Raw genomic sequence first — 22,418 nt, forward strand, 5'->3', positions numbered from 1 at the left:
AGCAAGTTATAAGATCAGATTCTGTTAAAATATACAGAGCAAGAGGACATGCTCTGCCTGTGCATGTCATGAAGAAGACAGAGTCAGAGGCTGAGGTCAAAGGTCGGGGTACTCACTGGTTTCTTGAGGAAGAAGACGGACAGGGCTCCGACCAGAGGCATGTCCCCCAGCAGAGGCTCCATCACCACTCTCATCGTTCCATGAAGCTGGACAGAGGACGAGAGAAACGTTACGAGTCAGTGTGTTACCTCTCAGTGATGTGTACACTGTATGTCTCATCTCTCAGGTGTTTTATAATTAGACTTCATGAAACGTTTTGTCTTTTCAGATGGTCACTGTGTCAGATAAGGTGATCATGAGTTGCCTTTTGTTCTTGCGGTGAGTTGGCCCAAGAGATAAGTAAGTCAAGAGACGAAAACCCTTTACTCATTTCATCAAAACAAGACACGTTTCTCTTATTTTAAACATTGTTGAAACACAAGCAGTAATAGCTTATATTTTTTATAACAAAATAGTCTGGAATTGGACTTAAATCAGGCAAAATAAGTGAACAACACGGCAAAATTTGGCCAGAACTTCCTTGATTTGAAGACTTTGAACTCTGTGCTAAGAGTTGGTACCAAACAGCAGTGAGGTTCGATAGTTAACCCTGTTCGATGAGGCGATTTGGACATTTTCACTATGACTGAATTTACGCTCTCCCAAAGATACATGTTGCAGAGATGTTTTATGGGTAGGCATGAAGAAACGGCAACACCCACACTTCCCGAATATCAGCAAAGTGTTGATGAGCCCCGATGAAGCGCTGAGTGCAACGCGGTGCTATTCTCAGTTTTAATAGCAGCCGCTTGGTTATATTTAGAAGTGTTGAGTGAGCAGTCTCCACCACAAACACTTGTGGTTTGTGTTTTTCAGATCAACAAAGAGTTGTATTAGCCTGAGCATTCAGCATATGATTATTTTCTTTGGTTGGTTGATGCAAGTCTTGATGGGAGGTGATACGAAATGAGAAAGAACAAAGAAACACGAAATTGTCTCCTAATCACCCTCCTGCGTGAGTCTACCTACAGCCTGTTGCTTGTGTTGGACCGCTCCTCTACTGTCACTTGTCTTTCTTTTAAAGGTGTAATCTGTAAAATATGGCCAGAATTCGAAGGTAACTATACGTAAGGAGGGCAGCACATCATTAGAGTAACCGGCAACCGCTGCTCTTATCCTTGGCTGTGGCTAGCTACCGTTAGCTAATTAGCTTACGGGCCAGTTTAGCCGTGGAGCCAGTTGCACTAGAGTTTGCCGGGACGAGAGCTCAGATTATGAGGAGAGTCACCAGGGGCGACGGGGCTTAACCGGGCTTAGCAGCCTGAGAGTGAGCAAGGCTGGACACCAGACTGGGACTGGACACAGCCTCCGAGACCGACAGAGATCAGTCTGAAGACAGGGGAAACAGTACGGAGGCGATTTACAGAGAGTCAGGAGGGAGAGTCGACATCAGCAGCAGCGTGTAGAGCTGGAATATTTTCACATCCTACTCTCTGACCTCTGACACCCCTGTGGTGTCGTTTATATTGAGTTTGAATAAAGTGTATTTTACGATGAGCTCGTCTTAGTACGGTGAAAGACAGAAACTTTGGATTTGTCTGTTTGATAAGTCCATTTATTACACTAAAAGCTAGGAGAGCTTGAGAAACAGTCATACATCTACAACTAAGGAGGCATAACGTTACACTCTATCCTCATTTCTCTGTAACTTCACCCTCATTTTATGACGACATCCGGAGCCCTCTGGCCTCTTGCTTTTCAGGAAACAAAGCCCAACTCTTCTCCTGACATTTGGCTGTCTCCATGTTTATCAGACTGTGAAATGCTGGCATTATAAAACTGGAGACGTTGGACTCAAGAGAGACGATCTGGGCTTAAATCAGTCACCAAACTCTCCAAAGAAAAAGCGGAGATTACGGCCGAGGCAAAGCTTCTTTCACGTTAAGCTGAAGTTACAGACGCGGCTGATAATTCTGAAGAAAAGTAAAATGTTTCCCCTCAGAGCTTTTCATTATTAGGGACGCTGCTTTCTCAGCGGCTGCAGTGACTCAAACCTCAGATATGCAGTCTGCCCGGCTGCATCACCAAATTTGGTCTTAGCTCACTCTGAGTAATCAAATACCAACATTTTGCTCATCAAAATGGGTGCAGTGGAAAGATCGGAGATAGCCTTTTGTTTATCCCCCACCGCCCTCCTGCAGCTTAATCCCGCCTGATTGGGGACGCTTTATAAATCATGTGCAGCAGATAACACTGTGTCAGGATCCATTTATCACGGAGAAGAAGAAACTGATGTAGTCTGACATTTAAAGGGAAGAAAAACTCAGAAAAACCTTCCTCCAGAGTGACTCATCACCGCTGATGAGCTCTAAGTTAACATCTTCGGTCTCTGAACTACTTAATTCTTCAGCAGCGGATGAAAAAGCTGACACACAGCCCGCCACTGACGGCAGCTATAAAAATTTAAGCCAAACACAAAGGCCAATATTGACTCTGTCTTATACAAGCGGCTGTTTCTCCCTGTAAAGCTTTCAAACTCTTCCCTCCACTCACTTTCTCTGATCTCTGAACAGCAAATATGGCCTGATCCTCCTGCTAACAGCCGAGCGGATAACATCTCCTTTATCAGTCCTGTGTCAACACATTATGTAAAAGCGTCTCCGGAGAGGTCGCGGGTCATTACAGCGGTCATGGTCGAAGGAAAGAGGGCTACCACCTTTAAATGTCCACATCTGTCTCAAAGTCTCTTTGTATATTAGTTAATATCAATAATCTTCTTTCCATCGACGTTTGTTGAGTTTTCATGTGGTTCAAGAGTTAAAATGTTTGGACGAATCAATCAAGTCAGTTTGTTTGATAGATGTATTTTGTATATTCTACTTAATATACAGTATTTTCATCAGCAATCATTTATTTATTGATCAGAACAGTATTGTTAAAATCACACACTGCGGTCGTACCTGTATACTTTTGATTCCAGCTCTGCAATAGTATTTCTTGATGTCCACGTCGATCTCTGTGTTCCCGACAAAGCTGTGAGGACGACCGAGACAAAATGCAACAAGAGGATTAATGTTACATCATGAATCAGAGCAAGCAACCACAGAAACACTTTGCAGGAGTGTTAAGCATTATTTTGTTTTGGATCAATATGTTCTGTGTTTTTATTTCAATACAATACAGTATTGTTTATTGACTTGCATAACCTTTTAGCTGAGGCTGTACAGATTTCAGGGATATGAAGCATTTGAACAAGGAGGAAACTGTATCTTTTGACATTTGACGTTTGTTGACATTAAGACAAATATGGACTGTCCGAAGCCTTACCCTTTAAAACAAAAGCTATCAGTGGTAAATCCGAAAAAAGTGTGTGAAAGTGAAGGGTTTGCTGCGTACCTGATCTGCAGGTCCATGATCACCTGCCTCTTGTCCACATTCTCTGTGTAAACTTTCACCCCGTTCACTCTCAGAGGCTGCAGACATGACAGAAACAGAGGGGGACAAATGAGCCAGTCTTTCTTTAAATCCGACCAGACTCTCGATTAAAACCTTTCAGATCTGCTGTTTATCGTCTACATATGATGCTGTACTCTGAACTGTGAGCACAGTCTGGCTCAGTGTGAGGACAGTCCGGTACTGACAGAGGAGGAGAAAACACTTCACTTTGCTGCTTTTGTCTTCCCGCAGACATCGTGCAATAATGGAGCCTGGGTAGAAAATTCAGTTCATGGAAGTTCAACAGCAACAAAGAAGACATAAATAGAAACACACCAATGAAAGATCCAAAAACCTGCACTTTCATAGAGGCTTTGAGCAGCTGTGTTAACGAACAGCCATTCTGCACGGTAAGGCCCACTTATTATTATATATTAAAGTAACTACATCTTTAAAGTCCAGCAGCATTTCATTCTGAATGTGTTTTTCTATAAAACAGGAGTAGGATAAGATATGTGCACCGCTCTTTCTCTGTAGCCGTCACAGACTCTGTCTCCTGTTATTATCTCATCACCTTGTCGCCCATGTCGATCTTCGTGAAGCAGAAGGAGCTGAGATGAGGGTTGGCGCCCTTCACCGCCGGCTCGATGGTCTCCCTGAACAGCTTGTCCACGAACTGGCAGATGAACGGCCACATCTGCTTCACCGTCTGAGGGAAGGACAGAGAGGCAGAAGGAATTAGACAAGTGTATCATGTCCAGATCGCATGTGATTTCTAGCAGGTTGGAGTGAAGACTTGTGTCAGATGACTCGCCACAATCTTGGTGACATTATTAGTTGTTGTGCAATGGACAATCTGTTTTTTACTGCATGCTTGGTGGACTTTTAAAGTTCCCATCAAGTCAGAATCAATGTGTTGTGCTCTATATTTCACTGATATGCCAATATCTTGCCCAACAATGGCAAAAAGCCATTGTGTAGGTATTCTTAAAAGGTATATTTGAGTTTGTTTTAAAGGCTTAAAGGTTTTCTTACTTTTTATGATGTCATGGATGTATAAAAAGAGTGTTTCTGGGGCGGACATCATGAATTAATGTACAAAAACGCAACTTAATTCACTAATTAAGGTGAAACTGTGTCATATTTTATGTAGGAAAATATTCTGGTGTGTCCTCTGGCTGCCTCAACTCTGGACAGACAACTTAACTTGTTGTTAAACAGCTGATAACCAGCAGCCTCCCAGTGAACACCAGTTTGAGTGCCGAGGTGAGTTATGGCATTCCTGTATAGACAGATACTTTGTTGCCAAAGTAACTGCTAACTGCTGCTACATGTAGCTTGTTGGTTCAGTTAGCCATGCAAGGCCTATTAGCTGACTCGGCCCCGGGGTTCCCTCATTACATTCAGTGCTGTTAGTGTCAGTTAATAACCGTGACACGTCCCTCCTTAGCTTGTTTTTTCAGGAAATACCTAAATATGCCCGAACAAACAGCACTCAGCTAGCCGTCATACACTCCTTCATACTGAGGGATTTTTTATGCTCTCTTTGTATTCGTGGGAAAGATCTGGTATCTCAGAGATTTATGTTGCAAAATGTTCATTGGGTTCGAATGAGAAACACTGCAGACAGACAGACGGATGAAGGCACGTTGGACGACTTCTGCAATACAACCCATTAAGTAAAGCACTAATGAAGATACCGTAAACGGTTCATAAATGCATAAAGAGAGACTGAACTAATGGAAATGGCTACCACTGTGTGCATTTGCATATGAGGTGTCGAATTACTGATCATTTTATCTTCAACTTCATCAGCACTCGCAAATCCACCTACAGACCAACAGTCACGTCAGGGAGCCATTTTATCGTGAAGTGAACCTTCAAAAACATCCTGCCGCCGCCTCAAATGTTAAATGTTACATTGAGAAAATGATCGAGACTGTCATTGATCAATCTGAACAGATTATATGGATGTTCTTAGCTTTTGGAGGGACATACATCTGTCTTTCTGTACCTGCAAACAACCGTAAAAAACAAATACAAGCACGACTGTAAACATGAAAACCACTGCATCAGGTGTGGATACTAAAAAGCTCGTTTTCCCTCTCGTCTGCATCCATTAACTTCTTACTGGAAATCCACCTGAACATTTACAGTAAGTGATGCTCTTTCACTCCCACTCGCACTCTCTCTCGCTGTACTTCGCTTTAGATATATTTCTATCACTCTCTCCGCCTCCCTCTGTCTCTCACTCTCACTCTCTCTGTCTCTGGGGAGCTGGTAGCACTGGGTCAGGGTCTAGCAGAGCTCCAGATTCAGATCCTATTTATATACCCTACCTGTCTGCCTCTGTTAGCTAACAGGATAACAGCGCCTGATGTAGAGCAAAGCAGTGGGCGAGAGAAGAGAGATGTGAAGTTGATGAGTGTGTGTGTGAGTGTGAGTGTGTGTTAGTGTGTGTGTGTGTGTGTGTGGTTGTGTGTACCTTATTCAGCCACTCCACTCTCTCCACATCTGGATAATGGACCTACAACAAGAGACAGAAAGGGAACAGTTAGAATCACGATTTAAATGTGACCAGTTTGGTGTCCAGAAACTATCTTTGATTCATCTATGTGTAGCTAATGCTGCAAACAACTTGAAATGAAAATAAATGTTGTATTCTTGTTGAGCGTCCCAACAGCCCAGTTGCCAGGATATAAATATTAGCAGTTAACATTTCTGCAAACCACAGATGCATCCAAGGTTGACATTTGTTGACAGTGGTGCCGTTATTATAAGACAAACAGCCGACCACAGTTCGAGTCACACCACTGGATATTTATAAGGACACCTGGGAATATTTCAAGCCATTTCTCTGGCGACAAATCTGGGTGTTTTTAAAGGAGACCTGCAGACATTTCCATCTGTGATCTTAGCGACCAAGACAGGTATTTTAAGCCAAACCATGATGTTTTGTTAACCTTCACCAAATGGTTTTCGTGCCTAAACCTAACCACAGCATAAGCACAGTTGTAACTTATCTGTGGTTTTGCAGAAGCACACTCAGCTAACATTTATTCTGGAGGTTGGATTGTTCCCAAGCTGACCAACTTTGGCAGAAATGTCATCAGATTCCCAGACAAATGTTTCACATGTTCAGCTGTCACTGAGGGTGATTTATCAAGGCAAAAGAAGCACAGACATCTGTAAGTGGGTCAAAAGTCAGAGCCAAAGCTGGCAGACAAAATATGATTAGAAATTGAGAAGTCATAACAGTTTATCTGAAACTATTACGGCAAAATCCATGTGAAACATCACCCTGCCTTCATGTAAATTTCCGGTTGTAGTTTGTGTTACTCTGTTGACTCATAGTGTGCGAAATATCTGTCAGCCCAACACAACTCAATTGCAGAACAAACAGGGAGATAGTGCCTGAAACTTTAGTTAAAGGGGAAACTGCTGGTCTGTGATTACAACAAAGAATGTATGACAGGCTTCCTTTAACAGCCTAATTACAGCAGATAAACACACTGCATCCTCTTTGTTTTCATACAGTATTATCTTGTTCTGTTGGCCACTATCCATGCCAGTTCATACTGGCAGAGCACCCGGCCCCACAGACTTACTGCAGACTTACTGCAGACTTACAACAGCCTGCTGCATGTAGAATATGCAGAATGCAAGGTCACTCAGTGTCACAGAAACACAGCTCGTGTGGCACTGAGTGACACATGAAGCCATCCAGGAAATACATACTGCACAGTCCACGTGCACACATAAACAAAACAAGCTCACATGGTGTTTTTCTTTGGGTTAAAATTCCAACTACTATTTATACAATGCTGACAACAAAGTCTTTCTCTGGACTGCCAGTATCTGTCTACCAGGAAACTCATCAAACAAATCATCGCGGTACTCTCTATTTATTCAGAAGCTGCTGGTTATCAGTTTTTGCTAGCAGCTATTTTAGCATCGAGTAAAGCGATCTGTCCAGAGTTTCTCAAGGCAGAGCAGCCTGAGGGCAGCAGAGGGAAAACCAGAACATCTTCTCTCCATAAAACATGACCCAGTTTAACCCGAATCACTGAATAAAGTTTTTGTACAATAATCCGTGAAGTCCGGTCCTGAGCAACACACTCCTCTGGTGACGCTCTGCTTTTTATACATCCATTGTAGCATCATAAAATGAAGAAGGCTGACAGGATGAGTCATCAAACATTTTTAATGAGTTTCCAGGAAGTTACAATATCTACAAGAAAACAGCTTTTTTTGCCACTGTTGGGCCCGATCCAAGCGTAATGGTGAGGCATGGAGCAAGACGTGTAAAAAAAACACTTAAACAGCCATTTTGACTTCATGGGAACTTTATGCAAGGATCACACTTAAACATATTGTCAGAAACGATCTTGAGACCATTTATAAATGAGGCCCCAGGACTCCTCGTGGAATTTTTTGGGTTAAGCGAGGAGTCCTCTGAGAGCATTTTTTATTCCTTGTTCCACCAGTCTCATATTACTGAATCACAGGAAGTCAATTCAACCAGCTGCCGTGCCGCAACATCAGGGAAACACTCACCATACTGTGATGATGTCATGGGAACTCATATGTGAAGCACCACGAATAACAAAATAACAAAGGAATGAAGTTACGTCACTTATTGTCACTGTGTACAACTTAACACAGAGAAGTCAGAGTTACTGGACTGTAGCCAAAGCATTTAACTGGAGCACAAATTGTTGGTCGTTCACCTTAACAGTCTGAACTCAGCAAGTTCGGTTGAGGTTGAACTGAAGGTGAAGCAGAGGCAGATGTGGCTGGGATTTGTCCCAGCTTCCCAGCAGTCCCACCAGTTTGCAACTTGACAGATCCCAAACAAAAAAACAACACAAAGAAGTTGGAGCCACATGGAGCCAGAGGAGGAAAGAATGACTCATCTGTGTAATAAAACAGGCAGCGGCAGTAACACAATCTACTCACTCCTCTTTAAGGGCGAACAACGGAGACTGAAACAACATGTGGATCTAAAAAAAAAAGCTCTCATAAAGAAGTTCAGCAGTTACACCTCGTTCATTAATGAGGTAAACAGGAAATAACACTTCGGATGTACTCTAGCAGCCAATATGACTCAGCTTTAGAAACAAAACTGATGATAAATACTCAAAATCTACGAGCAGAAGAGGAAACAGAGCCGATACAGAGATGAAAGAGAGAAGAGACAACAAAGTAAGTCTAATAACGGCTCTGAGATAAGCAAGATAAAGAAAATAAATGATGTATTATACTCTACAGCCTACAAAGTGACAAAACAAGGAAACTGATTCATTTCCTCAAACAAAAATGGAGCACCTGTCTTTTAGAGCAACAATGGCACTTGATGTTTTTTTTACACTGAAGTGGGACAGAGGTTTTTTTAAGGTCATTCCTTCCTTCCTTCTGCTCTGTTCACACCAGAAGAAAACACCCTTATCCAGCAGATTTACTATCAAAACCCACCCAAAGCAAGAAAAAAACAGTGGGGAAGTCTCTAGACACTGATAATCTTCTCAGTTATGCACTCAGAGGTCCCAAAGTTGGAGTGTAAACTGTTGTGCAATGTCTGTGCCATGTGTCTAATAGGCCTGCAAACTTCTGGATGCATCGCTCGACATCATCACATTTCAGCTGCCTGTAGTAACACGTCCACACCAGCACAAACACTCGCGTTTCATAATACGCAGTCTTCTCTATGCGAGGCTGGGAGCTTTCTGTGAAACTGTTCTTGACGTGTCCGCCATGCCAATATAATGGACAATATGATAATTCCTTTAAAAGTAAAGTTGAAAAAATTAAAACTGGTTACGTCATCCAGAAGAGCACTACGTCTGTTACTGGAGGGGACACCAGAGAGCCCAGACTGTAGAAAACTGACAGATTTGTAATGATGTAAACAATAAACAAAAAAAGAGACAGCTGCCCCATCTTAGATGGTATCTAAGATCCCTAGATCAAGCACATCTTTCCAATGGTGAATATGTTTCTCTCATCGTTAATTGCTGATCTGGTCTGTTGAAGCTCGCCTTTAAAACTTTAGGCCATTGTTCTCACGGCTGACGTGCCTACAGACTACTAGGCTTGCAGCGGGAGTCAGTGTTCCCGGTGTTACATGGTGTTCACACACCGATTACATCACTAGCCCACCGCCCCCACTGTCATTTGACTTTTTTTGAAAATCAATACTTCCTCGGACAATGGGAGCTACAACTACACACTGCCACAGGCATCTATTCATGCAACAGCGGGGCCAGTAGCAGGGTAGCAGGACTCATATTTCACTTGTAAGACGAGGAAAGTTGACTGACAAAAAAAAGGCTGAGGATTTACTGTCAAAGCAAAAGGCAAATAAACAAATGCCATCGTTTTGCTTTGTAGACAAATTTTTGATGAACGATGGTACTAAACTCACTGTGACAAGCCTGCTTCAAATTAAAAATCAACTTCTGTTTCACCAGTTAGAAGCTGCAGGTGTAGGAAAGGTTTAGTTTGCATTAGCAATAAATCAACACGACACTCTACAGATAGTGAGTGTCTTTCCTTGTAAAGAGTTAGTATACTGGGGTATTATCAGCCCTGAAACAAGCTTATTAGTTAGCAACCCTACAGCTGACCCCTGACCCTGCCACACCCTCATACTTGTGCATACTGCCAGTCAGTTGAAAGTGTTTCTGAGGACGTGCACAGCTGACACTCACAGAGATGCAGATACTCAAAGCAGCCATCATAAACCATCAGAACCAGAAGCAAATGTCTAGTATAGGGTTGGAGCATCCCTTTTGGTTACGCATGTGTGAGTGTTTCTCTGTGTCAAACAGAGTCAAGTGGGTGAGACTGGCAGTCCAACTATGTAACAGCTGTTTGGAAATCCTAACCTCCCTTTTGCAGCCACACCCCCCCCATACAATGCATGAAAGAGAGAGGTGTGGAGAGGATGAATAATCCTGCAGAGTACTGCGAGAATCTACTTGTGTAAACTGCAACTGACATAAAAAAAAAAATGCATTTCCTGTTTTCATTCTAAATTTACACCCTGTCACTGCCTCCACCATCAGTTTCTGATGGGAGCACGGTGACTCACCTCTCCAAGGTGACAACAAAAACAACAAGGAAAGCTGCTCGATCAGCTTCTCCTCGAACTGCAGAAGGCGTTGAAAGGTGCAGAAACAGGAAACCTACATGACGAGACGGTTGCTCCATTCTGACGTCTATATTTAGGCTGAGAGGGAGAGACGAGCTGTCGAGGATGTGAGGAGGTTAGACTGCAGCCGGGAGAGAGATGAGTCGAGGGGATCTGACTGCTCTATTGTGCTGCTGAGGTGGAAGACAGAACTAGATTTTGATGTTTAATAGATTTTGATTACACAACCCGCAATAGTGAGTCTGTAGCCAGCTACAACTGCTCCCTGCATCATTTTATTAAATGTGGCCTTATATATGTTATTGGTAACCTCATTTGGGATGCATAATATAGCAACAAATAAAATCAGTGTTGCTTCAGAACTACCGTTGTGCTCTGCAGGCTTCCTCAACAACCCATTTAACATTCAGAAATAATTAAAACTGCACAAGCTAGTCGTGCTTTTTTATACAAAAGAGCAGGATTCTTTACAAGTAGGGCAGTCAGGATCAGATTTTCACAACACAATTATCGTGGCCAAACAAATTCACGATAACAATGTGATCTTGATATGGATCCAAATTAAGGGAAAAAAGCTAGCAATCAAATCTATCTTTAACTTTGTTTACTGTGTATTTTAGCTCTTTTATGGCAAATAAATTACCCTTAAAATACAAGTGTAGGAGAGTCTGTAACCAAAACTTTAAAAAACAAGTGTACAGAAACAAAAAAATCACACTCAATAGTGTTTCCATAAAGCATTTTGAAGAATATCGCATTAGAAATTATATGGAAATCGCAAAAAATCAAAAAACATCCTCTAATTCGCAAAAACGTTTGTACTGTACATTCGCTTGAGGTGGTTTTTGTCAATGCACAAAATGTTTGATGGAAACAGATTTGCAGAATAAACTCTGACATAGCGAACATTCAAACTGTAAAAGGCAAAATTTCCCTCGAGGGACAATATGGTTTGAATACATTTGAATGGAAACTGAATATTGGACAGCACACTACCCCGGTCCGCTCTGTGTTGTGGTGTTGACCTAATTTCACCAAAAGCTGAATATCAGTGGCCAAGAACTCAACAGATGTGGATGTAAACACTTTCTAACAAAGACAAAAGTCACTTTAACAAGTTGATTTTTCAAACTTAGGAGAACAGAGTTATCGGTAAACAGTCGAACAGACTGAAGGTTAAAGTAGGACAGAAAAGCTCAAGGCCTCTCTGTTTCTCCACATTGTTTCCAGTCTGTGCAGTGGAGCTCAGCCCCGCCCTTTGGCACATCAAAAAGAGCAGGGAATCCCCACCCATGCCATGTCATCCGAGCGCACAGAGACGAAGAGAAGGTGGAGAGAAACAGAAGCAGGCGCAGAGGTAAACAGTAACACTGCGGTCATAACAACTTTCCACATCTGTCCTTAGACGGGCTGACGACAAAGTCGGACTGTTTGGAGCCACGTTGTTTTAACATTTCACTGCCGAAGGAAAAGGTTTCAGCTGAGTTAGCCTGAGCTTTTCCTGCACCGCCCAACACATCCACACCTACAGTAAGAACTGCGCTCCTCTCCTCTGACTCAAACACTGACATTATTCATCTAAATGCAAATAATGAAATAACCCAGATACTGCTCTGTTTCGTAGTTTCAGCGTTAGTTTGCAGTTTTGCAGTTTCCATTGCACCTCAAATACTTCATGAGCGGATTAAACTAATTCTAGTGTTGAAAGCTCAGAAAAAGCTAAAATGATTGCGGTGCTGACCCCTCCTGTTTAATGCAGACCTACTTTAGTCATTGCTTTGTAAAAGCTTATAAGTGCACCTGGTTCAGTGTGCTCATCTGCTGCTGTGGAAATTCGCGAGTAAAAACAAAAATCAGAAAGTTGCGGTTTTTGGGCGACTTTAGAAAACATAACAGACACAGAGAAAGATGCAGCGGTCCAAACACAACATCCCTGATTCACTTCTGTCTGAGGACGCTATCCCTATCCTCCCATGTAAAACTATTAAAGGCCAAATGCAGGGGGGAAAAAAAAAGTATCCCTGTCGTAAGCCAGGAAAAATCCTCTAAACCCTGAAACAAATGTGTAGTATTACTGCACACTGACCACACAAGTAAGTCCTTTGTGCTTCTGTAACAGAGGTACTGCAGGCAGGCATGACACACTTTGACGTTCAGTAATCACAGGTATATGGTTTTACTACACAAACCTGTGGCCTGCATGTGTAAAACTTCCAGACCATCAGTCGACCGACCTCATTCCTTCTCTGTGCTGCTGTTGTTGTTGCAGACATTTCATCATACCTCCGACCCCACATTCATCACGTCCTGACAACCAGCAGTCAGCTGTGATGAATTTTGTCGCCCGAAGCAAATTACACATAAAGTTCTGTCAACGATCCAGTTCAGACGATCGAAATGTACACGAATGATTAAACACACTGAAACGACTTGTGTTTGAGCATGCAGACGTGACAATTTGACAAATAAAAGTCATTTGTAGTATTTTAATCTCACCCTCACTGATGCGAAAAAAGGCTCATGGAGAAAAACAAATGTATAAACACTGAACAGTGGCTGCTGGCTGCAGCTCAGGAAGAAAAAAAGTCAATTATATTTCATGTCATGCGCTGCTAATCACATTAACCTTTACAGGAATCTTATCTTCGCTCTCTTCGTCATAAACAGTCCTGCTTATATGGATCAATGGATTACAGGGCGATCGAGTGATCACGACCGGACGCACTGAGTTACAGGCCGCATGAAAACTGAGGCTGAGAGACGGCGTATGGCTTTGATAGCTGTTCCATTAGACTAAAGATTGGTGTTTCATGATGTTATTGTCAGAAAGGGAGGAAATTAGAAAGAATTGGACATAAATGAACTAAAAATCAAAACACAGGATTTGTAAAAGCCTTTTTCTTGCAGTGAAGTTATTTTACTAAGGCTGCACAATGAATTGAAATACTATCTGGCCTGAATGCATTTTCCACGTTGCCTGAACATTTTGTTCTCCAGATGTAAGAAAACATGTTTGTTTGGTAAAGATCCAAACAAATGTCACATCATCACGTTTGTAATATTTATTTTTCAGCCACCAATCGTGAATCATATCGCAATATCTGTCAAAATAAATGCATTTTGAACATATTTCCAGTCAGAAGTCGCTTCGTTACACTCTCATTTTGACTCCGTGTAATCAAATCCGGTTTCCTCATGACTTAAATTTGATGTCCACGAGGAAGGGAACTTGTAGGATGAAAACGAGCCTTTGTAGAAGCGTGGTTTTGTGTTTTGAGGCAGTTGTACAGAGCAGTTCGTCTCCACTAAGATAAAACTGTACCATTACCTCAGGCATTCTTGGCCTGTTAACTACGAGCTGCTGCCCACACTCCCTATCAAGCCTCATTCTAGGCATATTTTCTGAGCGAGTGAGCCAAGACGACAGGCTCTCCACCAAAACCCATATTTCAGCGATGATCACAGTTGGTTTACTGAGTGCCAATATACTGCAGATGTGCTTCATTGTGTTGTTTGTACATACAGACTGAGTGTATGGGTGTGCGACGAAGGTGAAAAGTTCATTAAATAAGGCCTTTGTTTTCTTTTAGGATGATGAAATTGACAAAAACCAGCAGATAAAAATCCACTTGTTGCTTCATGATTTAGCAAAGTGAGACATTTGCATTGGCTCCAATTCAATGACAGGAAAACAGACATGATGCTTCTTTTAGAGACTTAAAGAAAAACTGAGAATAGTCACTTTAATCAGTCAGTTGAAAGACAATTCTGGAGCCGAATGCTAATTTGTCAAGGAAATAATTATGTCGCTCATTCATGTTTCTCAAATGTGAGAATGAGCTTTTTTCAGTTTTTATATCATTATAAACTGAATATCTTTGGGTTTTGGAGTGTTGATTTCACAAAAACATAACAAGAAATATAACAATAATCATCGGTTGCAGCTCTGTCATTTAGAGATGTGACTTATTTTCTGAAGAAGGAGTGAATTTTGCTTTTTACCTGCCGCTGAAAGAGATTTTTTTGCTCCTTTCTTAGAAAGATTGGGCAGCTGTTGTTCGAGACAGCATTTCAACATTTGTAAGCGTGACACCACTGGATATTTTTAACGAGACGGGACAATTTCCAGCCTTGTTTGTGATGAAGTACCGGGTATTTTAGGCCAAAACAAGATATTTTCATAATCCTAATCAAGTGGACTTTGTGCCTAAACCTAACCACACCATAACCACAGCTTTGTCACAATATAACATTTAAAACTGAACCTAAATAATCAAAGTTACGACATAAAGAAACGTTTTTTACATATCTGTGGTTTGCAGAAACAGCACATTCATTCTTGTGATTGGGTTGTAACTTCACTATTGTACAAGCAACTCACATGAATACAACAGAGCTTCTAATAAAGGCTATTTACTTGTAGAGTCTTGATTTAGTTATGACTTGGGGACTATGAGCGTCTTATCATTGAGGTTAGTGTGACAGAGGCGAACAGATAGAAAAGTATGAAGAGTGGGAACAGACTGACAGCAGGTCAAAGTTCACCGCTGATTGTTTGTCATCAGGACACGTTAATCCTTTGATATCCTTTCACTGGTCTTTCAGTTTCCCTTTAATCAAGCAGACAATGAGCTCTCGATCAGCACTGTTCGACTGACACATTCAAACATCATTTGCCGCGCTGTTGTGGGTAAAAACATCTGTGACATAGACCGGGTCAAACATGCAACAAAAAGACAAGAGATAAGCTTGCTGACTCACTACACAACAAACATGCCAGCTGCTCGACACCACTCCGTCTCTGCTTACAGCAAAGCTTTGTGCGTCGAGCCCGAGGTTGTTGCTGAGCGCTGTGTTTCTCAAGGTCTGTGTGATAATGGGTGTGTTGATGGGATGCTCTCTGTGAAGGGAGGAGGCTGTGTTCGGGGTCTGAGCTGGCGTGCTGCCATCCACTCAGCTTCTCACAGTTTTTCTGGCTTCATCACTGATAATAGAAACAATGTTATTGCGGAATCGAAGCCTCTTTATTACAGAGGCAGCGAATCCCACAAGTCTGGCAAAGGCTGAGTGATGAATTGTGCGTTTTCGAGGGGGAGAAATGCTTCATAATTACATAAAAAGGTCCTGAAACACATGGTTAAGACCCAATTATATCACATGCTATGGATCAAATGTCAGTTTTTGTGAATAATAATCTGAAGCTATTGAATTAATTGCTATGGCCTGAACTGAACTCTGCAATCCCAAGTCAATAGGCCTTACCCCGACTAATGAAAGAGCTGAAACATTGTGAAGAGCTCCTCCACACTCAGCAGGAGTGTGTTTTAAAGTGCCGGCTTTACAAAGTCCACACACATACACCCACAGCAGGACGCCTGCACAATCTGATGCAACCTAACACAACTGTTCGGCCGAGAAGTCCTCCTTTATGGTGCCTATACTGTTTTTATGTATGTAAATAGAGAGGACAAAATACTAGAAACACCTCTTAGTATAATGTAGTCCCCATCTTTAAATATGGTATCTGTAATAACAAAAGTACTCTATTATAAAAGTTATACATTTCTGACAATGTCATCAAAAACTAGGGCCGGGAGATATTTTTAAGGCAATATATCACTAAACACAATATATATATGGGTCAATCCATGTCAACTCATTCAAAATCCAGAATTTTTACGAATTTATGTCATGAATTATCTAAAAATATTCATGTTGACACTTCTATTAAATTCACGGGACCTTGCAAAATCCTTCAGCTGTACTCCAAATATTTTTAAAGTTATGAATATTAAAGGTTCGGCCCTCAGAGCTAAATTTCAGCATTTTAAGTGATTCTTTGTACAAAGCCTCAGAAATCGCTTATTTTTCACTGGATTGGGTTGAAATTTGTCCGAAACATCCAAGAGCCTCTATAAAGGACACCTGGCCACAAGTTTTAACTTAAATAGTCATTGCTGAATGGTTACAGTGATCAAATTAAAAACAGTAAGTCTTTTTTTTCCCCCTTGAAAGAATCATTTCAATTTTCAAAAATTCATACAGTATCTCCACTAGTTTTCTTCTTGGGGTTATTTTGACTGTAGATTTTCCCAAGATGGATTATTTTCATTTCATTTAAAAGTGTGTTGAAAGATGTTATATTACTCCTTCATCGTTTAAAGTTTTTTTTTAAATCATTTTTCATACCTTTCACTAGCTGTAATATTACATCCAGTGGTTTTATTTTAAAGGTAGATATTTGAGTATCCCTCCTGATATGACATGTTTGTGGAAATTATAAATACAATTATGCATTACTGAACTAAAGCGTTCCATCTATTCCCCTGCTGGTGGGATGTAGCACAGTGCTCTTATGGATCTCTGCCAACAAGGGGTCAAAGAATCTCATTAGCAGAGTTAGCCCTGACAAGCTAATGTTACTGGTTTGGTGTGTGTGAGTACACACCCAATGGCAATCTCCATTCCTTGCATGCTGGCAACTAGTAATTCAGACTGGATGAACTTGCCACATGTCAAGACCAGAGAATGAATAGACAGAGAGAGAATGACAGCTATGTGAAGGCGTGTGGCCGGTCGGCGTCCTCCTCCTTCACAATGGTTCACCTGGCGCACCTGACTGCACATCGACAGGCTACCACACAAAAGAGATGACTACAGAGAGTGAAAATCAGAACAGGTTTCATGACTCTCCTGCTATGACAGTGCCAGCCCTGGGAGCCCCGCAGGCTCAGAGGCCATGTGTGAATTATTCATCTCGGACTCCAGCTCCTTCGGGAGGCTGACGGGATCGAAACGATCAAAACAGGGTCCGGGAACTGATGGGGATGGGGATGGGGAGCTTGTGTGCCTCCGACAAAAGTGCAGAATGTGTGACCTTTCTGATGGCGATTCGTGACAAGCAGCACAGTTTGTTTTGTCCCGTGGATTTAAAATGGAAGTGTCAGAGTATCAAGTGTCAGAGATGATGAATCTGTTGATGCCCGGTCGCTCTGAACGTCAACACATTGATCCTTCTACTGTATATAAAACACCACTGAAGCATCTGAGATAAGAGCTAGAGCTGCAACGATTAATCGATTAAAGGATTAGTTGTCAACTATTCGATTGATCGGCAACTATTCTGAGAACTGACTGAAAAAACTGTACAAATGATCAGATTCTTGGTTATTAAATGTGAATATGCTCTTGTGTCTTGAGCTTTGGGAACATTTTTCATCATTTTCTGACAAACAATTAATCAATTAATGGAGAAAATGATCGCCAGATTCACCATCAATGCAAATAGTTGTTAGTTGCAGTTGTAAATACAGTATAATACAAGAATACACAAGAAATGAAGTTAAATACTGGAAAACTACTGGGGCAACCTATGGTCTCACATCGCTGTCCAGTTTTGGGTACCTAACTGCCAATAATTGTCTCTATTTGTTGCCTAGAAACAGCTTTTTCCACCAATAAGTGATCTTACTGAAGAGATACTGGGTGTGGCTAAAGTTTCAAGCATAGTTTCAACACCTCACAGTCAAGAGTTTGGAAAGATTAACCACTAACCCCAAACGAGGTTATTACAGGAATCTGATCCTTTGATTTGATCGGCTGTAACTCAAAAGGGTGTGAGTGGTGTTTATCCACAGTGTCCCTGAGAGAAAGAAAAGTAAAGATATTTTTGAGTGAATTAACTGAATAAAATCAAACTACTGCTACATTTTGTTCATGGCAGCGAATCAAGTTGTCTCTATCGGCCAGTTTGGCAGGCAAACCCTCATTGTTGACATCCTATACTAAACGTTGGCCGGAGGAAACACCCATGGGAAGTGTGACGCTTGGAGCACAGTCGATACAAAGCAGGAATGACAAGATAGTGATGATACCAGGAATATGTGGCGGTGCTGGAGGACTCACCCATGGTGGGAGCTCAGCAGTGGGCACACTTTGCCTCACTACTTTCTCCTCATGCTCCAGGAACGCTAAAGCACGGTTTATCCTGTAGTCTCTACCGCCGTAGTTCTTTCTCCAGTAGAACAACATGGCGAGTCCGATCAGAACCCAGCTAAAGCTGAACTCAAAGTATCCCAAAATGTAGATGGGGAAGATGATGGCGAAAGTCTTGCCGAAGTTAATCCACATTTGGCTGACATCTGTCAGAGACGACTGCGGTTCTTCGCCCAGCTCTTCTGGGGACAGAGGTGGGCCTATACCGGAGCTCACCGGGCTGCTGGGCGGTGCGATGGGTCCGTTCGCCCTGACCCCTGGACCCTCCGAACCCTCCATCCTGTTACTCATTTCCACACTGCAAAGACATTTTTGACAGCAGATGTTAGTGTCTTGTCAAACACAGCAGCTAATAACGTTGCAACTGAGTCATCACTGGAAAGCAGAGGCCTCATGTTGCAAGATTTTTTATCTCCACTGGTCAAAGTTCAAACAATTATATCACAGAAATGCAGTAATAGGGAATACAACTACATTAGGCATGATTAGGCATCAACAAGATAACTATTGAGCCTCACAAATGCACAATTGGGATGCTTTAATCTACTAGTTTATATGATTAATTCCACTACTAAAGGAAATGTAATGACAGCACACAAATGTGGGAAAAAATAAAGGAATATTTCCTTTCTTTTGAGCTCAAGTTCCCCTAAAAACCATCTATGATCCAAACTGTATTTTGAAATATTCTGAAAAAAGCAAAAGTTTGATAACATTATAATTTAATTGGTGAGGAAGCAACCCAAGTATGCATCAATAGAAATCTTAAAATGTTGATTAATTTAAAATATTGAATGTGCAGTCACAGGCCTACTACAGAGGCTTCATGTTAGTCATTTTCCTTCAACAAGTTGGCAGTAAAACTTGGTAGTCTTGCATGCAAATACAGCTTGAACAGCCTCCACTCCACCCACACACAGATCCACATAAGACCAAATGTTTATTAGCCTTTTATTATCTGTGTACTACATAAAAATACAGTTCACTGAGGCTACAAAATATTTTTACAGCCTTTACTGCCTATCCAGACAGGCTCCTGGCTGAGCTGTCATTCCACTGTCTGCCTTCGTGTATGTAGAGAACGTCATACGAAACTCCCTTGCAAAAATGTCAACTTTTTTTAAATTTAACTCCCGTCGAAATTGAAGTCAGTGCGAACTTAAAGGATTGAAATTAACGATATACCACAAAGCATTTAGAAGTACTCTTAAATTCGGCATGCATCAAAAACGCGTACACAGCATATTTTAGTCATATATCAACTTTGAAAAGTGCCTCAAGCGCTGTCGGCGCAATCAAAACACTCCGCCGCGGATGGCAACGACAAGCGTGAGGCGGTTAGGAGATTACGTCTTCTACTGAAATATATGTTGTTTGGTTTGGTTTTAAATATGCCGAACGAAAGAGCACCGACTACTGAATCTAACAGTGACTTCAGATATTCGTTACGACACGTACAAGTTTACCGCTAAGCACGACAATTCTCAACTACCGGATTTTCTGAACGGAGTCCGTCGTGACGTTCTCACCACAAAGTGACACGTATCAGGGGCTCGGGACTGCGTAAAAACCAAACACCAGCGGAAAAAAACAACCAACTTCTTCTTCGACACACTCACCCGCTATCCGCCTGCGACATCCACTCTCCGGCCGAGAAATTAACTACTGTACCGGCCCGGTCCACTGCATGACGGCCAGCTAAACTTTGATAACCCTGGTTCTCCTTCACTGGTGCATCTCGCTGTGAGGGGCGGCAGGTCCGTCTCAGCTCAGCCCGCAGGAAGCCGTCATCGCGGGAACGAGGTCAGCCTCCGACGGGGAGGGAGCTTCGAAACACGTACACGGCGGCGGACCCAGGCGCCATCTTGTGGCGGGGAACAGCGGTGATGGAGACAGTTTTATTTATGGAATAATCGTCTTAATAAAGGATATTAGGTTTTTAAACTGCACACAGGGGTTTAGCTGTGATATCTAGTTATTTATTGTTTATTTGATTTGTCAGTTGCAGAGCTGCCAAAACTGAAACTTAATGGTTTTTAATGGTTTAAACTCAGAGCAAACATATGGTAGCTCATTTCCAATTAAAGAAGAGAAATGGATGAAAACCTGATGAAAAAAGTTCTCATGCTAAGTCATAATTAAAACTTTTTATCTCATAAATATGAATTTTATCTAATAATTATGACTTATCATGGGCACATTTTGATATTTAAGCAATATATTTCCATCAGGCTTAGTTTTTAACATCTCAACTGGCTCAAATGGGCTTCCATACAAATACCTATTGCATTATGCAAATTGGTACTAGGATCCAAAGTTCCCTTAACTGGCTGAATTGATTACAGGGGAAAAAAATACAGATCCTTCATATTCAGAGGGCATTTTAACTCATAAAAATAAAACAGCATGAACAGTAGTATAATTTATAAATGTTTTTTCTTTCATTCAAAACACCTAACGGGCCAAATTTAACCTTGCGGTGGTCCAGATTTAGCCCACAGACCTCACTTTGGGCAGCCCTCATCTACCGGATGGTCGAAAAGGCCTTAAAACGCCCAGGAACTACCTAACATTAGCTTGTATTTATTGTATCGCTCTAAAAGTTGTTAAATTTAGATATATCAAGTCTGAAAACAAGCTACTTGAATCAGCAATACAACAGGCTGTACTACTACATCTATAAAGCCTACTGTGCCTCTATATAGGCCTGTATTCTTCCTACAACTCAACGTTAATATGGCGGACAGGATGTCAGAATCACCCTGAAATACAGAAAACCTTTAGTATGTAAAAACCAAAGAGAACATCATGAAATTGGATCATTTAGAAGAGACTGAGGGCAGCATAAAGACCGTCAGTGCTCAGTGGACGGCAGAGTTTGCACAGAGAGCCTTTCCCCACTAGATGTCATGGTAGTGTCTGTAAAGCATCTTTACAGTATCACAATGTGTTTTTCATGACAAACTCCTCACAAACATACTTCATCACTGTGTTTGGTCAAAGCCTGTAAGAAAACCCTTTTCTTTCTGTGTGACGCGGGCTTTAAAATTCCTCCTGAAGAAGTTTGGCTACGAGCCAGACCTCCACCGTGGACGTGACGCTGCAGAAAGAGTGGGCAGATTTTCTTCATTACTTAGGGGCTGATATATTTACACTCCTGATTTAAGCTCCACTAAAATATAATTCCTGCAGTGAGCCATTATTCTTTAGCATCGCAGGCGTTTCACAAAGTCAGAAGTGAAATGTTTTGTCGTGTTTTTTTTTTTTTTCAATCATCCCTCATGTCTTTACTCACACTCAGTGATTGATCACCACAGCTCAGCCAGGCCCTGATTGACTAACCTAAAGAATGACTCACATCTATCCAGAGCAGTTTTTACTTCATTTGCATTAAATGAGCTGCTGCGGTCAAGTGAGGGTTCACATTAATTCAATAACTATCATCAATATAGTAGTAGTAGTATTACAGTAAGTATTTATGTTGTACTTTTTTAAAAATTCTTTTATCCAAAAACGATCTCATGGCAAGGTCATGACGTGATTTTCCTCAGGTGATGGAGTTGACCCAGTAGTCGTTAAATTGTAGATTATATTGATTAAAGATCAAGTTTCCATTTCATCACAGAGCTTTTAACTTTCTGGTCCATTTTGGCTTAAAGAAGTTGAGATTGAGATGATTCTTGATCTTGGAAACAGTGAGCAGAACACACTTCTTCATTCGCTGCTGCATTCATGTATTTCTGTTTGAATTTTCCAGATTGAGCAGAATAAAATTCACATGTTTTTTCTTAAAAAT

General features: G+C 41.5%; 1 protein-coding gene across 2 annotated transcripts in view; it reads right to left on the minus strand.

The window, feature by feature from the left end:
* The window catches only part of LOC141016407 (extended synaptotagmin-2-like), a 44,271-nt gene extending 23,890 nt beyond the window's left edge, over positions 1-20,381 (minus strand). Inside the window, exons 1-7 of one of the 2 annotated variants that reach the window (XM_073490760.1) lie at positions 20,242-20,381; positions 18,533-18,920; positions 5,960-6,001; positions 4,049-4,183; positions 3,436-3,512; positions 3,000-3,072; positions 117-206 (exon numbers count right to left, since the gene is read on the minus strand). In XM_073490760.1, the coding sequence (XP_073346861.1) occupies positions 117-206; positions 3,000-3,072; positions 3,436-3,512; positions 4,049-4,183; positions 5,960-6,001; positions 18,533-18,920; positions 20,242-20,261 (825 nt within the window). In that variant the 5' untranslated portion in view covers positions 20,262-20,381. The remainder of the gene's footprint in view (positions 1-116; positions 207-2,999; positions 3,073-3,435; positions 3,513-4,048; positions 4,184-5,959; positions 6,002-18,532; positions 18,921-20,241) is intronic. The other variant, XM_073490761.1, reaches the window with a different exon arrangement.
* Positions 20,382-22,418: the final 2,037 nt, after the last annotated feature.

The sequence above is a fragment of the Pagrus major genome, chromosome 21 (genome assembly GCF_040436345.1).
Source record: "Pagrus major chromosome 21, Pma_NU_1.0".
Taxonomy (NCBI): Eukaryota; Metazoa; Chordata; class Actinopteri; order Spariformes; family Sparidae; genus Pagrus; species Pagrus major.